This window comes from Pezoporus wallicus, unplaced genomic scaffold (genome assembly GCF_028554395.1).
Source record: "Pezoporus wallicus isolate ANWC-B61680 ecotype Strahan unplaced genomic scaffold, APGP_CSIRO_Pwel_v1 contig_11153, whole genome shotgun sequence".
NCBI classification, from domain to species: Eukaryota; Metazoa; Chordata; class Aves; order Psittaciformes; family Psittacidae; genus Pezoporus; species Pezoporus wallicus.
Genome location: NW_026639099.1, coordinates 29,845 through 51,440, shown reverse-complemented (window position 1 = coordinate 51,440; position 21,596 = coordinate 29,845). Strand labels below are relative to the sequence as shown.

The 21,596-nt window shown below is 43.0% G+C and overlaps 1 protein-coding gene across 5 annotated transcripts in view; it reads right to left on the bottom strand.

Annotated features, from left to right (window-relative positions):
* PCDHAC2 (protocadherin alpha subfamily C, 2) overlaps window positions 1-11,072 on the bottom strand; it is a 45,931-nt gene extending 34,859 nt beyond the window's left edge. For 4 of the 5 annotated variants that reach the window (XR_008972694.1, XM_057413676.1, XM_057413677.1 and 1 more), the window contains exons 1-2: window positions 8,499-11,072; window positions 78-136 (exon numbers count right to left, since the gene is read on the bottom strand). Coding sequence is in view for 4 of the 5 variants with exons in the window: in XM_057413676.1 (XP_057269659.1) it covers window positions 78-136; window positions 8,499-11,012 (2,573 nt within the window). In the remaining variant the exon portion in view is untranslated. The remainder of the gene's footprint in view (window positions 1-77; window positions 137-8,498) is intronic. The other variant, XM_057413679.1, reaches the window with a different exon arrangement.
* Between the last annotated feature and the right edge of the window lie 10,524 nt (window positions 11,073-21,596).

The following is a 21,596-nucleotide window of genomic DNA, read 5'->3' as shown; positions in this document are numbered from 1 at the left end:
AGAGGAGGCAGACAGCTTTGTCCTTTTCACAGAGGACAAACACAATTCCCTTTCATGTGGGGAAACATCATACATACCTTTGCATTCCTGCCCTTAGGGATGCAGAGTAGCGCCAGTCAGGATTGGGATGTTTTGGCTGTAGAAACAAAAGCCCAGGAGAATGTTGTTAATGTATGTTAAACATGTTGAAAAGGATATGCATCTGAGTGAGTTTGTCAGAAAAGTCTATCTGGAGCTATTCAATTTCTCAGAACTGCCAAATCTTTCTGTATATCTAGAGAAACTTTCAAATGGACACATAGAGAGCATCTCTGTAATAGAGAAACTTGTTTGCATGCCAAGGCCTTTGGCTAGAGATGATCTCTGTGGAATGACATTTAATGCTGGAAACTGGTAGACAGTCATTTTGTACATTTATCAACATTCTGGGCTTAGGAAAAAAACTACACCATAAATCCGTAAAACATGTTGTTTGTTTTCCTGATAAACTGAGGAAACTCGAGCTCCTGCACTGAACAGCATCTGTCTGAGGATATATAAAATGCAGCCCCCTGTGAAGAGGACACACGGGGCAATCTGTCTGCTGTGAGGTTCCTGCTTGCATTCAGTGTACTGCAGAGGACTGCACTAGATTGTATCAGATTTCCAATCTGCAGCAAGTCTTTTATCCAATGCAGACACCTTTCATAACACCAAGAACCATTTTCCGTATTCATGGAAGGGGAAAATAGCCAGCAATTCCCTTTGACCAACAAACCTCAGCATGTGCTGCAGCATGGCTTGCTAAATAAGGAGATAATTAAGAAATCCTAAATTGATAAAAAATTGCTTCAGGTTGTTTTTTTTTTTTTTTTTTTTTTTGTTGTCAGGGGACCATCAAAATAATTTTCAATGCAAGTTCATGTCTTTCAAAATTAAGCCCTAAACACACAAGGTTATTTCTCAGGATTCTCAAGACATTATTCTGTAAGTAATATCGCAGCCACCGCTGAACTTCAGGCACCTGAATTCAAAGAGAGAAATTATGTCCAGAAAAATAATGGACTACGTTCATTCCTGGTCTCTTGTACAGTGCCAAACAGACAAATAATATACGACAGTGATGGCTTAATTGTCTTAAGTTATTGGAGGCAGATCAGAAATGAATTTGGTCCCATTACTTGAAAGAGAAAAAGAAAGTGTTGAAGGCTCTGAATTATTTAAAGCCAATTCTGTCTTTTCTCTTGAGGTCTGGGGTATGCTTTTCCCTGGATCAATAGGTTTTATTCAAACAAAAATGGAGCAATTACAACTTACACTATTGCTACATCACCATATTTCTTGGGCCCAGCATCACTCAAGTGTGAGATGCTCTTGGATGCTGTGCATCCTAATACTTTTTATGGTCCAAGTTACACAGAAAGGAGGAGGCTGCCATTTGCAACCACACATTAAACATCTGTGCTAAGCAATTTCCTTCCCATTTAGCCCCAATTCCCTGGTATGCTCAGGCTCTGCTGAGTTTAGCAGAAAGTGGCTTGACAAGGAGCCCATTATGAATGGTTCTGATTCATTCCATTTTGGTCCCAGTCCCAGGGATGTCAAAGCAACCCTGAAGTCAACCATGTAGTAAGAGTCAATGAATGCGGATAGAAAATAATACACTGATCAGACCCACTTCTGAGTTTGACTTTCTTGACAGATGAAGGGTGCTGACACCAGAAGGTTTGGCTTTTCCTCTGCTGGGGATTTTTTTACAGCAGAGGAACTGCTGGTCTGAGGGTGTGAGGAAAGCCCCTTTGTCTTTTTGCAATGGGAGAGGTGCAGGTTAGTGATTTATACAGGCCTATAAGCAGGGGGAGGAGGAGGAATCTTACCACGGTCCCAGGCAAAACACAGATGAAGTGGAAAAGTCTAACATGAGCCTAGTAGGAGTGAGAAAATAAGAAAATGGCCATTTCCTCATAGTATATAGATTTTTGGTTTTCAGATGAGAGCTTTCCAGCTCTTGGCTAGAAGACAAAAACCTATGGGTTTTTTTTTTGCAGTTGAAACTTTCAGACATCATAAAATAAATGGGTGATGATGGCAAGAGAAACTCATCAGTTAGGAATTCATCACTTATTCACTTCACACGCATAGACCAACATTCATCATGTCACTATAACAGAGAAGCAACTAGGAGATGGTGGTATTTTCAAGAGTTACTATCCACAAGCTGTGGCATCTTGTGGCTACTCCTAAACAGTTCTCTGCTTGTTACTACTCTTCAAGCAGGGCTGTAGTGCTGCTCCCAGAGGAGCAGAAGAAGGAAGGATGAGACAGGATCATAAAAATATACTCTGGAGATGGAAAGATCTATTGCCACAGTTGACTTTTAGACCTTTGAGGGGCTGGGGTTTTGTTGTTCATAGAATCACAGAATCGTTAGGGTTGGAAAGGACCTTAAGATCATCTAGTTCCAGCCCCTCTGCCGCGGGCAGGGACACCTAATGCTAAATCGTATCACCCAAGGCCTCGTCCAACCTGGCCTTGAACACTGCCAGGGATGGAGCATTCACAACCTCCCTGGGCAACCTATTGCAGTGCCTTACCACCCTAACAGGAAAGAATTTCCTTCTTATATCCAACCTAAACTTCCCCTGTTTAAGTTTTAACCTGTTACCCCTTGTCCTGTCACTACAGTCTCTAATGAAGAGTCCCTCTCCAGCATCCCTATAGGCCCCCTTCAGATACTGGAAGGCTGCTATGTTGTTGTTATTAACTGTGAAAAATTCAGTGTCTGGGGCTTCTCTAATTTTTCAAGTCTTCACAGGAAGAACAGGAGGAGCAGGCAGTTGGGTAGCAGCCTACCTTTGTCCAGACCTATTCACATCCAGTTTTACCATGTGCACACTGGTAATGCAGACTGAGATCTTTTAGACCTCAGCAAGACACACGTTTGTCCTACACTTGTGTTACAACAGGCTAATGTCCTGCAACTGGCAAAACTGGTGGAATTCCAATTTTGTCGGTGTAACTGGCTTCTCTTTTTGTTCTACTGTAGACTGTAATTCTATAAGATCCTCTGTCATAACACAAAGATTTCTTCAATACAGCTTTAAATAACATTGGGCCATTAGGAGCAAGAAAGGTAAAAAAACCAGGACCACTAATAGAAGTGACAGCATAGCAGAGGCAGCAAACCTGCTCAGCAACATTCTTCCCCAGATCAGACAGAGCAGTGCTGCTTCTTATACCCCCATCAGGCATTCATGGTCTGCCTGGTTGGGTTGGCTTATGTTTCTGGTTAAAAACAGTCCACCTTTAGCAGACCACCCACTGAAACCTGCCATATTTGACACGTGCTGTCACCCAGCACACAGTCACAGTGCCATGACATGATACCGCCCATCTCAAAGTAGAAATGTGTCTTCAGCATAGTCCCAGGGGACAGGAGTCTGCCCAGGAGCTGTCAATGGGCTTCTCTACAAAGCCCTGTCACAGAATTTGCTGTGACAAGTGTAGCTGTGTCATAAATCAACACCACTAAGACAAGACACAGCTGGCCAGGAAGCATGAGTACAGAGAGGAAACCCGAAGAGGAATACAGACTTTGAAGTGTTCCAGATGCTTCCCACCTCTATATTCCTGTACACTTACTATGTCACATCATGTTGATGTAAAGTCACACAATCCAGCACAAAACTAATCATCATTTCCCCTTTCTCCCATCACCTGCTTTTCCTGATTTAGTAACAGCACACATCATCATACTTATGAGTCAAAATCTATCCAGGCACCTAGAGAAGTGCCTGTCATCACACCAGTTGAACACCTCATGCCAACATTCCAGTCACCAAGGTTATATTCTGCACCCACATAACCACAAGCATTATGTAACTAGTAACAAACAACCAACCCTACTAGAAAGTCTGATAAGCAAAGTGAATAATACAGAATGGAGCCACCCTAGTAGCAAAAAAGCTCATGCAAAATTTCACACAATTGTTTTCAAATGGCACAGAATGGGTTAATTTAAGAATCACTGCATTGATTCATGGAGAATAAACTTAGTTGAAAGTACATTGTTAGAAACATTTTGCTCACTTCTCTTTTTTAGCTGACGCTTCAACACAGTGAGGATTTGCCCCTGGAACAGAAGGAATTTCTAATCTGTTAATGTCCTGTCATGAAAATCAATGCAAAGGCTACCATTCACTTCAACAGCTGCTAAAACAGGGCCTGCTAGAGGTAGAGAAGTGTGAATCAAATATTCGCAGTTACCAGATGATACGACTGCTAAAGACACCCCACTCCATTCCTATTTCCACACAAATGCACAACAGATTGATATAAGGTATATTTATCAAATACATCCGCTTTGAAGCAATAATAAAAGGCCTTTCATCACCAGCTCTGCTTGTTTTCCAGTGAGTCACTACTGACAGATGTGGGGAAACAGAGCCTTCTATTTCTGATTTCCTTCAGTAAATGTTTAGAATTAATTTGATGTGGGGAACAAACTATTTATACGCTTAACATGTATTTATTATACAAGACGCCAGAAAGGAAACTAGAAAAAGGTGTAATTCAGAAATCCAAAGATTTTAGCCCCAGCAGTGTTCATTTCCATTCCTAACTGAGAAAACAAAGGTGAAGGGAAAAGGCAAGTGCTTCTGTAAAGTATCTTTAATGAGTGCCAAGAGAAGAAAACCGCCTCTGCTTAAGATTGTATGCAAATTTCTGCTGGCACAGCAGAATGCATCGAACCAAGAGCGTGACCATGCTGAAGCACAGACCAAAACAGATTCAGATACTGCCACTAAACAAAAGAACATTTATAGTTAACCTTTACAATGTCAAGGGGCTGGAGAATTTCTTAAAGGCTTAAGTTCTTGAACTGAGATTGTAAGATATTCCACCTTTAATACCTTTAAAGCCTCTGTGAGAAATCTCTTGGAAAGACTGCTCCAGACAACGCTGTGGGTTTACTGGATTTAGATGCTTCAAAACATACTTGCATTTTAAAGCACTATCAAGATGTGTTCACGTCAAGTGTTGTTTCTTTCTGTATGCTTAACAAGCTTGTTTTGAAGTGCAAAATACAGAGAAAGAAGGAGTAAACAGCTGTAAAACTCCAATGAACCCCTGAATGTTACAGTCACTGATGTGCAGCTTTTGTTATGCTTTCTAAAAAGTGTCCATAGAGCATCATGCAAATTTATTTCTGAACATCACATGAAACATCATATTTTGTCAACCAGATGTATCATTACACAAAAAAGGGTACAAGGAAATGTATAATTAGAAGAGTTTATATCTAGTTATATGGAGTATCCAGGCAGCCCACCCATCATTAGCAATGTGCCAGCCTGCCTCTTGGGAGAGAAAACTCCTGTTAAAGCCTGTTGGCTTCATTGTTATTCCCTGTATTAAAGGGAAAAATTGTCATGAGATGCAAGACATAATGGATGAGCTTAGCTGTACAGAACATAAGAACAAGACAGGAGAGTTGGAAAGAAACTAAGCACCAGAAGCTACCCAGACATCACTCAGCATCTTCACAGGCATATGAGAAAAAGGACTCCAGAGTAAAGCACCAAAACCTTTCCTGAAAATGACAGATATCTGCTGCAGCAGTGCCCAGTAACAAAATCACATCTTCACGCATCCTCTTCATAGCTGAATGCACCCCTCTTTCAAAAGGCAGGAGTCCAGGCTGCCCAAAACCTCACACAGACCAGCAACAAAGCCACAGTATTTTGCTCTCTATATATGTTGCCTGCCTGCTCAGCTGCAGTAGTTACCCAGCTGATGAGAGAGAGATACCCATTAACCCTGTGTTCTCATTCTTATCACCAGGTTCCTGCGAGCAATAAACATGTCTAAGGTTTTCAGTGCAACTGTAAGCATCAGTACACTTCTTTTACAAAACACACTTGGTTTGAGAGATTCTTATAAATCTGTAACTGACTGTACAGGCAAGGAGAGTTACTGCAGAAGTACAGGCTGTTTTTCAGAAACAAGCTTCTGTTCCACCTCCACAACATTAGCAGTACAAGTCAGAACACAGGAATCAGTGCTTCAACAGGTACAAAGAATTCCTTACCTAACTTTAATACACTGGATTTCCCCTTCCACTGCTTCCTTCTAATGACCCAATGAAGTCAGTCACAACTTAGTGTGAAGTAATTATTAACATCTTTGACCTTACTGGTAAATACGCAAAGGATTAAGACATTGCATTGAGTGTTACTGAGATTTATCCCCAATAACTCTGAAATACTTTTCTCTCACTGTACAAATGACATTTACAAAATACTAGCCTTTGTGAAACCCTGCATACAATATGCAGACATAGAAAGCCCATTCACCTGGTCCCATCCTCATCGAGCAACCAACGGAAGAACAATTTCCCAAAACTGGAATAAAAGGTGTCTATTCATATTATCCAAAAGTAGCATACACATCTGCAATGAACTTTGTAAATCAGTGCAAGGACAATGATGCCTGTTGCTATGCTACAAAGGTGAAGACATGGATTTTAAAGCCTGATTAAAAGTCCACTTTAACGAAAAAGAAAAACTGAAGATCTGCTAATACAAAGACCATTATTCTTAAAAAGTATCATTCAGTGTTGCTAAGCAATAGATGGCAGCTTCCACGCAGGTGCTGAGTCTGAAACAAGGGAAAGACATAATTTTCCAGGATGTAATTAACTAGGAATTAGTAATTAGTGAATGCCATTACGTTCACCCATTTTCTCATGTACACCTGCTTTACATCTTCATAGCATGTGCTACCACAGCACAGACCTAAGAAAAAAACTTGTGATGAGCAGAACTTGTCAGAATTTCACCTTGTTTCAATCATGCAGATCTATTTGAGTAACTGGTTACTCTTTCAGCTCTGTTGTGCTATACATCTCTCTACTTTTATACTCCAAGTTTGGGCTGGCTTTGCTGCTGCTGCCTGATCTGCACTGCTGTTCAAAATTTGCTAATTCATTGCATTCAATTGAGTGATTCCCAAAATGCAATAGGATTCTGTCTGTTGAATTACTTTCCTATTTGTTTTGCATCCCAAGTGAAGCTATTTTCAATTATTAGTTCTCTTTTTTTCTCCAGAAAAGCAGGTGCAGGGTGTATGTTTCACATTTGATTCTTCAGCAGACACACTTACACAGTATGTCTCACACTCCCTCCTATATCAAACAGATTTCAGGCATTTTGTTGCACTCAGAAAGATTTTAAGGTGAAAAAACTGCATAGAAAAAGAAAAAATACACTTCCCCCCCCCACACACATCACCATGATTTACAGAAAAATAGTGCATTCATTTTAGATGGATTAATACTGAATGGACAATCATTACTCTTTAAAAGCATTTTTATGGAAGACTTACTAGTCCTTAAGATTTGTGCATGTTTGTGTAACTAAACAGTTGAAAAAGATGCTAACATCTTCATAGGTAAAGAAATATAAAGAAATAAATTATAGTTCTGTGGCAAGAATACAAAAGCCAGGCTCCTTTCTATCCCACCACAGTTACCCCCCTAGATTTCCCATGTTTGGAAACACAGCACGCGTTAGTGCACAAACTGATCTTATTGCTGCCACAATCATAGGACACACACAGTAATCACAGGATTTCCCTTTTGTGGACCACATTTAGTCTCTTTTGTGAGTGCTTCTGGGTTTAGTTCTAATATGTGTAGAAAGCAAACTGTACAGAGCATGCAAACCACACATTGACTGCAGACTGCCTGTATGCTAGCATAAAGCAACCATTAATTCTTCACTGTGGGAAAATATTGGAAAGGTTAATATGCTGCTGGTCAAACCATAGGTATTAAAGAATTTTCAGCAGCAAGCCAGCAGGTTAGAAGTTGTCACACTGTAACATAATGACAGGAACTTGCCATAATTCTCCACAAAGATGTCACTGGCTTGTCACTGCCCAGAAAGCATGAAATGCGGCATTGGGTAGAACAAACATTATCAAAGGAGGGACTGCAGTTTTCAGATAACTAAAACATGCCCATATTAGGACACAAATCATATGTTATTGCAATGATCTAAATTCAACAGCTTTGTCTAGTGAAACCACTGAAGCAGAAAACATCCATAACTGACACAATCTATTGATTTCCAGCCTAATCATATTTTCTTAATTTATGTTTTCCTGCAACATTAGTTTCAGCATCCAAAATTTAAGACCACGTGTTATCCTCTAGCACTATGGCTGCAGGCAATTTTAGATCTGTAAAAGAAAAGAGAGGCAATACTGTGTACAGCATACACTGTGAAAAAGAAATGAATCTCAAACAGATGCACATACTGAACTTACTAAACAGACCCTGAAAGCCCCAGCATTCACCTACAAACAAAATGTATTGCACATATCAGATTCATTAAAACCATATTTCACAGCTTTGTGTGAGTGAGCCCGGAAGGGAATACACTTTAGAGATTTCCAGTTTGAACCTACAGATTTGCTCAGGGCACTGTGCTGACCATTTATCAATGTAGCCTCACCTCATTAGGCGTAATGGAGTCATTTTTAAGTATGATCAGGTTTTGTGCGCTCTGCCCACTCTGTCCTGTCAGATGCCTCTCAGTCATGACTGCAGAGGGACCAGTAGTTCCTGTTGGGCCACAGGTATTGTAAAACATAAAAGTGTCACTTCCCGAGCCCGCTGTTAGGCATGCCTTATAGCAGTAGGTCTTAGTGAGAGACCCATTGCCCCTCACTTCAATGAAATGGGGTTGTACTTTTAAACCATGAGGCAACCTAGCATCGATGTTGTTGTTGGCCTGCTTGTATAATTCAGCAGGGGACCGTTCTCTGACCCCACAGAACCCTCCGCAGCAGGAGTCCCCATACAGACTGTATCTGTAGCACTTGATAACAGTAAGCCCAATGATTGTGAAAAGGAAAACAAAGGAGATGGCGCTCAAAGCAATAATGAGATAAATAGTGATCTCTGAGTAATTGCTTGGACTTTTTAAGTGCCTTCTTTTGTCAGGGATGATTTTGGAAACTCTGTCCACCACTGCAACAGTGATGGCTACTGATGAGGACATCGGTGGTTCTCCATTGTCTCTCACCTCCACCGTCAGGTTGAAAGTAGGTGTGCTGTCTTCCCCCAGTTTGCGAGTAGTCCTAATCTCCCCAGTGTGGAGCTCTACCCTGAACAAACCTGGATCTGAGGTTTGCACCAGGTGGAAGAACAACCAGGCGTTTTGTCCTGAGTCCCCATCAATGGCTATAATTTTGGTTACCAAATATCCAGCATATGCTGAGCGTGGGATCATCTCCAGGGCTGCTGAAGTGTTGGTTGAGGTAGGATACAGAATCTGTGGAGCATGGTCATTCTCATCCACCACGTAGATGTGGACAGTGACAGTGCTGCTCAGTGATGGGATCCCAGCATCCTGAGCCTGGACAACCACCTGGAATTCCCTTAGTGTCTCATAATCAAAGGACCTGACAGCATACATGTCACCACTATCCGATTTAATGGAAACATAGGAACTGACAGGTAGCCCTTCAATCTCCCCATCTAGTAGAGAATAGGTCACATAGGCATTTTCGGCGACATCTGGGTCAGTGGCTTTGATAGTGCACATAAAGGCTCCAAGGGGGTTGTTCTCAGGGATGTAAACTGAGTACACAGGTTCCTCAAATCGTGGAGGATTGTCATTAATGTCTGAGATCTCCACACGGATCACCTTCTGGGAGGAGAGAGGGGGGTTCCCAGAGTCAGTAGCCGTAACTGTGATATTGTAGGCTGCTGCTTTCTCGTGGTCCAGATTGCCCTGGGTGACCAAGGTGTAGGAGTTTTTGAAAGAGTTCAGTGTGAAGGGGAGGCCAGGGGGAATACGCAGGCTCACCTGCTTGTTCAGCCCTGAGTCCTGATCAGTGACACTCATCAGGGCCACCACAGTTCCTGCCTTTGCATCCTCTGGCACTGGGCTGTACAGAGAAGTCAGGACGACCTCAGGAGCATTATCATTGGCATCCACAATGTTGACTAGCACCTTGCAGTGTCCAGCCATAGAGACAGGGCCCTGATCAGCAGCTTGCACATAGATCTCATAGGAAGATGCTTCTTCATAGTCCAAAGTGCCATTAACCCGCACCTCCCCTGAGTGTGGGTCCACGCTAAAGAGCTGCCTTACCTTCTGTGGGGTGTAACTGCCAAAGGAGTAGATCACTTCCCCATTGGAGCCCTCATCAGGGTCTGATGCATTGAGTTTGACCACCAGCGTGCCAGGCAGGGCATTCTCCAGAAGGCTCACAGTGTAGGTGGAGCGGTCAAAGGTAGGTGGGTTGTCATTGGTATCCACAACACGCACAGAGATCTGAGCTGTACCTGACCTGGGGGGGTCCCCACCATCCACAGCAGTGAGCACCAGCTGCTCCAGGGCACTCTGCTCCCTGTCCAGTGGCTGCTGCAGCACCAGCTCCAGGAGCTTGCTGCCACTCTGGAAGCTTTTAAGGTCCAGGGCAAAGTGGCGGCTGGGGCTGAGCTGGTAGCTCTGCACAGAGTTGGTGCCCACATCAGGGTCCTGGGCACTCTCAATGTGGAAGCGGGCCCCGGGCATGGCAGACTCACTGATCTCCAGCCGGTAATCCTGGCGGGGGAAGCGTGGTGCGTTGTCATTGATGTCCAGCACCTCCACCTCCACGTTGTGCACCTCAATGGGCTGCTCGATGACCAGCTCCAGGCTGAGGAAGCAGGTAGGGCTCAGTTCGCAGAGCGCCTCGCGGTCCATGCGCTCCCGCACCAGCAGTGCTCCGCGGCCCAGCTCCAGCTCCAGGTACTGCCGGCCGGTGCCCGAAGTAAGCCTCGCTCCCCTCGCCGCCAGTCGCCGGGGATCCACGCCCAGGTCGCTCGCCACGCTGCCCACGAAGGCTCCGTGAGGCAGCTCCTCCCGCACCGAGTAGCGGAGCGGCCCGCCAGCCGTCCGACAGGCGCACAGCCCCAGTAGCAGCAGGCCCAGCACCACCGCCCCGCCGCGGCTCCGCCGAGCAGCCGCCGCCATGGCCGGGGAGGTGCCAGGGGGGAGCTGCCGGAGCCGCCTCGCTCCCTGGCCCGGCCTCACTCCCCGGCCGGCCTCACTCCCCACCGCCGCCCGGTCGCCTCATGGAAGCGGCAAGCGGCAGCCGCCAGCCGCCCCCGGCTCCGCAGCCGCCCGGTCCATGCTCTCCGGCTGCCTGAGACGGCGGCTCCCAGGAGAAGGAGAGGGAGGAGGAGGAAGGAGGAGGGACCGGGACTTGCCGGATCCGCTTTCTCCTGGTCCAGCTGCTGCGCGGGAGGAGGCGGGGGAGGCCGCTAAGCCGAGGCTGGCTCCAGTTCAGCACCTGAGTAAGGAACAGCGACACGGCTGCAGGCGCAGCCGCCCCGCGCTCCGCTGTGGACCCCGGGTCCCCCGCCGCCTGCTCCGCCGCACCCGCTCACCCACGTGTTGCCGCCCCTCCGTGAGCCGGGCTCCTCCGCTCCCGGCGGCCGAGGAATCTCGCTGCCGAGCCGGGGGGGAGGGCGGCTCCCGTACCGCTGCCGCCGCTCGTCTCCGCCCCGGTTTCGCTGCTGAAGCTTCGGGGGCGCGGGGAGGAGTGGGGGAAAAGCCGCAAACCGCTTGCACTTCTGGACCTGCTGCTGCAGCGCTGAAGTACATCCGCTTGGGAGAGTTAAATCAGCGCAGGGCTCCGAAAAAAAACGGGCTTCCAGCCAGGTCTGGTGCCGTCTGTGTGTTGCTGCAGTATGTTTGACGACCTCTTTCTTGGAGACCTGCCCCTCTGCTCCCTCTGAGATTCATCCTTGCTGCAGCACCGTCCCTCTGCTCAACCTCTGCATGCCTCCCTCCCCACTTCCACCTCCTACCCCACTCGCTTGGTAAAATTCTTTGAGTCACACCCATGAGTTATGAGCATTTAAGGTGGGCTTCAGTTCCTCACCCAATGCAATACACAGGCTCAAGGGGATCAAGTGCAGCTGGAGAGAAGATAGAACATGGCCTGTTTTCCAGTTACAGTTTTTTCCTCCTCTGCCTTTGTGATGGAGGATTGGCAAAAAACCAGGGCCACACAGTTGAACAAACCCAGCAGCAAGGTGCAGGTGCTGCAGCTGCAAGGAGTTTTACCCCAATGCCACAAATCCCAGCAAAGACAATAAACTTAAGCATTCATCCATACAACATCTATGTCACTAAGCTGACATATTTAGTAAGACAAACTACAGAACAGAGTCCTCCAGGGGTGAAATGATGTTGCACCTATTATCCAGTGCAGAAACTGCTTCCCTGCTAGTATTCCTTTCCCTCTTGTTTTTTTCCCTGCTTACCCCATAAAGTCTTTTGGAATGTCCAGTGAATCCTCTCTGGATCGGGCTGGTCTATCAAGGGAGGTGGTGACCCCAACATTCAGCTAAAACCTCTTTAATTGCCCTTTGTGAGCCTGGGCATCCCTCACCACATGGAATGACTTTTCAGAGCACAACCTTACACTATAAACCCCCCGAAGTTTTTACTACAATGCACCTGATGTACAAGCCCCAGAGAACAACTGCCCAAATCCTGACTCAGCACTGCTGAGGACGATTAGCAGTCTATCAGCATTTATCAGTGGCCACCATTATCAGAAGAGACAACAGTAAGAAAAGGATTACCCCATTTATGTTTTGGCTGATGGGTTTATTTACTTCTCATCCCATTTTTGCACCCCTAGTATTTGCCCTCATAGTTATTTTAACGTGTCCAGTACCCCCAGAGTCTGCAAATACTGCTGTGGAACCACCCAACCCTGTTTCTCTTTTTAACTAAGATAAATGTAGGTCTGTGCAGACCAAGAAAGACATATAGAGATGCCAAGTGCCCAGAACACCTGGAAAACTGCCCATTTCATCCAGTTGTCTAAACTGGAGCCAAACACTTTTTAAAAGAAATCAGCTTCAAAGTTTTGGCTAGCTACCCACCTTCAAGATCACAATATTCACAGATTCAGAATAAAATGCTCCGGTAGCCTCACAAACCAATCAACCCACCAAAGCTACCCCGCTATAAAAAAAGCAGCTATAGCAACACTAATATACATGGACTATGCAGCTGTGTCCAAAACACTTGCAGACAGCACATGAAACAGAAGCCAGAATGGGCACACCCTCAGTATTCAAGGAATCTAATAGTGGTTTCATTCAGACAGTCCACGGGTCATCTCTGCCCCACACCTCCCATGTGTCCAGCCACAGAGTCCCCTAACAAACACACAGCACACCAACGAAAGGCCCAAAACCACAGCAACATTGGCAACATGTTGGTAGAGACTCTCTGGAAACAGACAATGCCCATGCAAAGAGGTGGTAAGAAAACAAAGCTCATCTCTGTAGGTAACACCTTCTTAGCCACAAGTTGATTTTACTTACAGTGTGGGAATGACAGCAATATCACATCCTGGGGTTTCTAATCCAGTGAGGAATCTTTCCCACTGTTCCTAGACCCCAGTGAGTTACTTCTGATCCAGGCTGTGCTCCAGAACATTCCAGCTGGGTCCCCCCAGCAAGGAAGGGCTGGTGAACTCTCAAATCCTGGCCCACCTCACTATTCACATTCTACCTAGGTTCATCTTCCTCACTATCTCTCTGCGGACAGCTAAGACTGTGCACTTCCAAAGTTTTGCAAAATACCATAGAACGTAAACCTGAAGAGAGATAACACACACGCAAGTAATTCCTCAGCATATTCTCAAGCATATTCCATAACATTTGCATTCCCATCAAACATGTTTCTAAACCCCAGGTTCTTAGAAAACTTGTCTTCTAATTTCAGAATTGTAAACCCCAGGTTATCAGCTTCTTGCCTCTGTGTAAGTTTTAGAGCGCCAACCAAATAAATAGGTGCTCTGATTTTTGTTTTACAAACTAATACTGTAGCTTGGCTTTTTTACAGTAACACTGTACAAATGTAAAAGTCTTTCTCCAAACAGTAGCTTTATACAGTTTATGCTGACTACACTGTTTATAAGCGATATACTGAAACTTGCTCTGTTCTGAGCAAATGTTCCCTGAGTCTCTTTACATCTCTATAAAATTCAACCATGGCCACAATAATTTTAGTTATTTCCTTCAGCTTCAGTGGTAATGCTGAGTCAGTCCTGCAGGCCTTGATTTTTAATTCAAGAAAAACTTCCATTAAGAAAACACTTCAGGATCTGGGCTGTAGCAATATTGATTTTTGTAGTGAAAGGCAAAAATTGAAACACAGAAAAACATAATTTCGGTATTAACTGAATTGAGGCTTAGGGGCTTTCTTGGTTTCCTCTTTCCCCAGAGTTTTGTTTTTCAGTAATTTCTTGAAATTTCATCTAAGCATCACATTTGAAACACCTTCAAAGCTCACTAAATAAAAAGGTACCCAGTGGGTTCAGAGCAATGTACATGAGTAAGAGAATCAGAATCTGTCCCTGCAGCAAAACCAGCTGATAAAACCTACCAAGCCCAAAGATCCATTTGCTGATAAAACTGATAACCCCTGAAGAGGCAGAATACTGCTTGTACAGAGTACTCGTATACACAGGCCTACTGGGCTTTGCTAACATACAAAATTGCACCACTTTAATTAGCTTGGTTGAATTAAATGGTATGAGTCCTCTAATATGAGTACAAACATACAGGTGATAAAATCAATATATTCTTTGCTACGAGTTCTGCAGAAGAAAATCAAGAATATACCAGGATTTTGATACATATCTATGCTAGAAGTTGTAGTAACCTAACTATTTTAGTATGAAAAGTCCTCACATTCCTATGCAAGCCTTCCTTCAAACAGTTCTACATATAAATATGCTTGAATTAGTAGCAGTCTAATGCAGTGCCACAGAAATATTTCTGTGCAGATATTTCCCTTAGCAGTGACACAATTATACACAGATATAGTTCTGTAGGTATTTACAGCTTTGAAAAGTTCAGACATCTCAAATCACACCTGTACAAGGAACGCTTTCATATAACATTGTAACTAGAATCACCTAAATTTGTTTGAGCAGCAATAAACCTATGTTCAATTTGCTTCATTGCAGAACACTGCAGAGTCCTTCCTCTGGCTATTTCTGAGTCTCAGGCAGCACAAGGAGGAAGAAAAACATATTAGAGAACAGGAAGAAGTGAAAATACAACACATTAACTGAAGAACTCCAAGGTATTATCAGCGTTTGAAAAGATATTTTGCTTCTTTGTAACTAATTTCACCTTCAGTAACTCACATCCCTTAAACATGATATCCAGCAACTCAGTTGTCACGATGTAGCTCCTTCTGAACTGGTAAGAAAGCCCCAGCTCCGAGGATCAGGGTCTAGATTTTTGCATGTTTTCTTGACAGAATGTAGGTTTTTAGCAGCAATGAGATTGCTTGTATACCATATAAATGCACACACCATTTCTGCCTACTGATAAAGACGGAGACAAGTCTAGAGAATCCATATAGTTTAGCTGGTAACAAGCCAGGAAGTGGTATCATTCTCTAGAAAAAAAATTACATTTTCTCTATGTGCCCGCTTGCATGTGGTGCCTACAATTTGTCTGCCTTACTTAGAATTAGATCAAGTCCACAGAAAAGGAACATCCATCAGTCACAGCCCTTATTATATCGACCACAGTGGAAACCCTAAAGAATGACTCAAATTTGTGGAGTTTCTTATATGCAGGTTTTCTTTCCAGTGAAATGGTGGACTGTAGCACCATTTTCTAGTCCGTGGGTACTCATGAGACTTATAGATAATATATCTTGATAATTTCAGGGGATGCTCATGCTACTTCTTCAGTCCAACCCCACCCATCTTTCATTTCACTCTCTTGGGATTGCTGCATTCTTCTGCACCCTACTTACTTCAGTCACAGACCCTCTCCACTTTTCTCTGAAGAATATGTACACTACTGGTTCTGGTGACTTCCCATGTCTCAAGTACTATCTCATCAGGAAGATACTACCCAGAGATGATAAGGCAATGCAAAGGCAGGAGTGAAAGTGATTCATACCCTACGGCAGCTCCCTGCCTGACAAGCTTCCATCAGTCTTGATTCAGCAATACCAGCTCAGAGATCCCAAAATATGAGACAGTGGGCTCTGCAGTCAGAACGGAACCACTGACCAACTGCTTAAACAGAGCCCTGCAGCTGAACCAGATCTCTCTCAGTATATGGTCTGCATTCTCTCTAAGGGGTTTTCTGAAGACATGCAGTTCTCCCTCTTCCAAAAATACTGCAAAATGCCTCCCTGAGGTCATGCAACTTCTTGTTTCTACATTCAACTTCTTTGCTCCTATGTTCAAATCGTCTTCCACACTTGAATTACTTGTTGGCATGTCATCTTTTCACATGCAAATTCCCTCTCATAAATAGGTCTCAAGCCAGATTGCTCAATTGGATTGGATTGGCTCCGCTCCATTCTTTCACATCTTTTCCTAAATCCATTTTTCACATTGGTATGAATCTAACTGATGAGAATTTATTTTTGTAACTCAAACATCTGAAGCCAGACTATTTAAAACATTGCTGTTATGGGAACCAAGGCTGCTAAACATCCAGAAAAAATCCTGTTAGCATTTAGGTCACAATTTCTCTGCAGTTCTGTGCTTCCTGTTATTCTAGAAAACAGCATGTACAGCATGTAAAGAAAAAGAGGTGGTAGGTTGGGTTGGTGGTGAGTGTTGCAAACCTCAATTCACACAAACCATCTATAATAAAGATACGTAGAAAATACATTTCTCCTGATCATCAGTGCACATTAGTCTCTCACTTCCAGTCTCAAATTTAAGGACAGATCTCTGACTCATTCTGTTTGTCTTCTGCTATATTTTTCCGATGACTTAAAAATCCTTTCAGTTATTTATTGACCATAATGTCACAGCCTGCCATTCTAAATGGAAGGACATTAACAACTTGGACATCAACAAAATAAATTTCACATTTCTGAAGTCATCACAGAGCTTGTCAGTGCTACTTCTTCTGCCAATATTTTCTTGAAGGTTTTAGTCAGTGTATTTTCCTCTACTACCACTGTCTCTCTTCACAGCCAGTCTTGGTCTCTCTTCTATGCATTGTGATTCTTCAGCAACTGCCACTAGGTTTCAGCCCAATAAAGTGGTTGAGAGTCCCACTCTAGTCAAACAAACCACTTCCAGATGATAACTTTGTTTCCCTAGCTCTGGTTACTGCCTTACCCAATGCTTCTATTCACTCATGTTGCATCCCCCTCTGTGGAGTCTGAGAACTGGGATAAACTTAGAAGGTAACTGTCCCTTCTGCAACTGTATATGAATGTGTCAGAGCAATTGCCCAGAAACTGAAGACTCAATTTCACTTTATGCTATGAGAGTTCAAACTTCTTTTCTCACCTCCCCAAAAGTGCCTTCATCATAAGCCTTCTACATTCTTATCCAAAGGCTTCAAGAACCTGTGCCATTTTTGGTCAAAGAGAACAGCAATATGAGGTGTCATTCCGTATCCTAACACCTGAGGTACTCACCTGGAAAGAAGGAGATGGCAGAAACCTCTTTGTACTCCAAGAAGTTTCATTAACCTTATACTAAATCACCTTGGGATATAATTCACAATAGAACTAGTTCCAATGTTTTATAACTTTTGTGTTACTTCTTATACACACAGGTGTTAGTGATACTGAACTATTTTCACAGCAGGAGTCCTGCCATTTCATGCTCTTTGTACCAGAATCTGATGATCCTTTGCCACAGAAAATGCATAATCAGTATCATTATATGTGCAATAGCACCTTTTATTCTTTGCTGTATTTTTAATATACATTCTTAACACATAAATGCTGAGATCTGTGGTTGTACTTTAATTTTACTTAAGACACTTTTTTTCTGTCTTACTCACAAAATTTAACTATTAGTCAGATAGTCCTTGACCCCATTCATACCTGTACATTAAGCTTTTCATGCTATCATTCTCATGTTCAGGCATATTAGTATTTTTTTTTTAACTTTACAGTTCCTATGAGAAGATCTCAAAACTGAAGCATCTATTTCCCATCTCTCTCTTGAAACCAGCTCTCCTGGAAGATTTTCTGACTGTTCCAATGTCATGCATATATCTGTCAGTAAGTCATATTTCTGAGGAATGGGTACATTCTGGCACAAACTTACTCAAAGATTGATTTATCCTATTAAAGGAGATCTTCTACTAGACTTGGATGGTCCTATCAGTTCAAGTCACTACTAATGGCTCCCAAGCTCTCCTCAGTGGACATTCAAGTTGGACTGGCAGCTATAAATAACTCTAAATTCATAGTCTGACTCTTAAAGCCATCCTGTTTTTCCTTTCCACTTTATCTATTTCCTTCTTAACTATTTGTTCTCTACGTGTGTAGGTCTTTTTCCCCCTATCACTAGCCACAGCTTAACTTCAACTTCCCATCTTTTGTTTATACTATTCTCCCCCCCACCTCCCCTTTTTTTTATTTTTCATGTTGATTTCCATACTTTTCACCATCTTGTCTTTTTCCAGTGAATATTCTCGTCTTTCCAACTTCAACCTTTAATCCATTCAGTTATTTTCTACTCAATTTCCAGTCAGCCCTCTTGCCTCTTTCATTTTTTGCCTTGATCTTCCACTTCCTTTATGTTGATTTTCTATATTTCTTTCCCCTCAGCATCCTAGGACTTTTGCATTTGTCCTCTGGATATACAAGAAATCTACTCTGTTCCAAAATGATGCTGATTAGGGGTGCTGATGTCTCCTTTCCCCTTTATTTTTGCCTATACACCACAGATAAAGTAGGAAGCTAAGCACCAAACAGTGGCATGGAATCAACAGAAATAGAGAGCTAGGTATAAAAATAGATAGTGGGAATCAAAAGTACAGGAAAGGAGTAATATGAGGAACAGTCACCTTCCTCACTGCTGAGAAAGACTGACAGCATTTTCTTTAGAGCCTGCCAGTGCTTTTCTTTAACAGGAAAAAGAGGTCCAGTTGGCATTATAAAAGACTATGTAAGTACCCAAGTACTGCTTATTCACTCTCTTGAACACATGTACTGAGTTACATTTAATAACTTTATTTCTGCTCCCTGCATACTCTGAAGTGTCACTTCTGAGTTAACCACCTAAATTTGAAACTGCTCAGTTTGGATCTGAAAGGGAGCTGGCAATCGCATAGGTTGTTGATCCCACAGTTTTAATGATGACCTAAGTTTGCCTTTGAGCATGCTTGAAGTATTGACTGTCAATGCTCTAACTATAACCTGTACATCTTGTGCTAGATCAGATTTTGCCTTTTGGAAGGTTGGTGCTTTCTACTCTTTCATTTGCACTTTCTTTTTTTGTTCTGCTGTTCACCTAGTGACTTTTCCAGGTTTGATGCATTTCCTAATAGCATCTCCATGAACTCTCCCTACCAGTGAAAGTACATCAAGTTAGAAATGATAAATTAAAGACATAAAAGCATATCTTAAGCTTTAATGTCAATGCTTAGTTTACTGAGCCCTGTATATGGGCAATCATAGTCAATTCAGAGCCACAAAACAGCACAAAAAGACATTGTGAAGATCTTTACTCAGCAGAGTTGCCCTGCTTACTACTAACAGGATTACCACTTGTACCGGTTAACTCATGGTGTTGTTATTTGAAGATTGCAACTCTTACAAGCATGCCCATGTCCATCCTTAACACACCTTCAAGTGACTAAAATGTTACCAACCTTCCACTGACTAAATAAAAAATTTAGGAAAATAAATTAAAAATGAACAGAAAATATGAAAGAACCTGGGCTTACCCATCTTACACCTGCTGCCACTCTGCTTCCTGCTATATTCCAAACATATACACCACCAGCTGAAGCATGCATCAACTGGGTTGCTACTACTAAGTGCATTTTCTCAAGAAAGGAGACCTATGTGCAACTTTAGTCCCACGTGACTTCTTAAATATGACTGAAGTGTTTTGTGTTTATTCCCTAGGTGGAAATTCCAGTGTACGTTCAACATACTGCCTGCAGCCACTTCAGGTAGCCCAAGGTATGAGAAGTCTAAGATGCACAATGTGAAGATGGATGGTTTATCCAGTAATTACAACTGAGCCATTTTCAGGTTGCTCTGTATTTTTTCCAGCAGCTGAGAGACCCAGTTCTGTCCTTTCCTCCTCCCTGGCTCATCTTCACTCCAAAGCTATATGGGAGGTTAGCACTGAGTTACAAGTATCTGTTCCAAACCACCACAACATTCTTACACAGCAGCAAGCTATAACTTGCTCCTAAGACTTAATATTTAAAACAGTGCAAAAATGATGAAGGACAGATTTTCTCAGTCTAAAAATCAGACTCAAAATGCTGCTGAACTGAGCTGTACAGAAGTGTTCTAAATTTCAGCAATTTCCCAAGTTAATTATACTTCATCAGAGTTAGAAGCATAGAGATGACTTTCCTTTTCAAGGATATATTTTAGTATTACTTTCCTTTTCAAGGATATATTTTAGTATTAACAGCTTAATTGCTGTTTTCTTGATGCTGGAAAAAGTCAGTGTCAAGTTCACCAGGAAATTAAATCACTAGAGCTTTTTAAAACACAGAAATGAGGCAAATCATCACCTCTACCTCTGGCTGTTGTAGTTGGACACAAGCCCCATGGCTTTCTGCAGCCAGAAGCTCAAGCAACCACTATGGTACCATCTCCAAGCCAGAGTAGTCAGAACTGTTGAGATATCATGGAAGTTCCTTGCTGCAGAATGGATGAGCAACTGAAGAAACAATGAAAGTGTTGCTCTGGGCTTCCAGAGCTCACCAAAACAAACCCAGGTTGGGCACAGGATGTATTCAGCATACATCTGCCATGACAGAAAAGCCAGATATGGTGTGGAATGATCCTCTGCATGTCTGGTTCCAGCCTTTCAGAGCATTCTCAGGATTACCCATTGTTCAGACTTGAAGTTCTCTACATGGGGGAAGGATAAATTTCATGCCAAAAACAAATGATTGAGGAAAATCTCCGTCACATAATCTACCCAGCTTTTAGCACAAATGGGAAAGACTTTGCTCAGCAACACAGCCAAATACCTGACAACTCTCTACTCCTACCAGCCTTGCCACTGCACTTTCAGTTGCAGGTCTTTGCCTACAGTTCTGGTACATGTAATCTCAATTATACAGACAGAAAATGAAAACCCTTCAACTATTTTAAAGAGCAGCTGAGATCCACAAAGGAGGCAGGAGTGGATTAGAGCACAGACCACATGAAACACACTGAGGCTGTGAGGATTTTTTTTTATGAGACCAGTATGCTGCTCCAGAGCTTTCTGTATTTCACATGTCTGCACAGGAATGGCTGAGCAGTGAAAGTAGGACAGGAAAATATTTTGGTTTGTTTGCTAATTCTCAGCAGGCATTTCCGTGCTTAGAAGATTTTTTCCTCAAATCCTATTTAAAAAGAAAAACTCCATCTGCCCAAATTGTGCTGTACTTGGACTATTTTTAACCTATACCCACATATATATATGATGGGCAAAATGTTAATGCTGCAGATTCTGCTGATATTATCTGACCTCAGAACAAGTCCCATTGATTTTCTTACTCAGCAGAACCATTTGACCCTGGCTCACACTCTCTGTCAATGATTTTGTTATATACT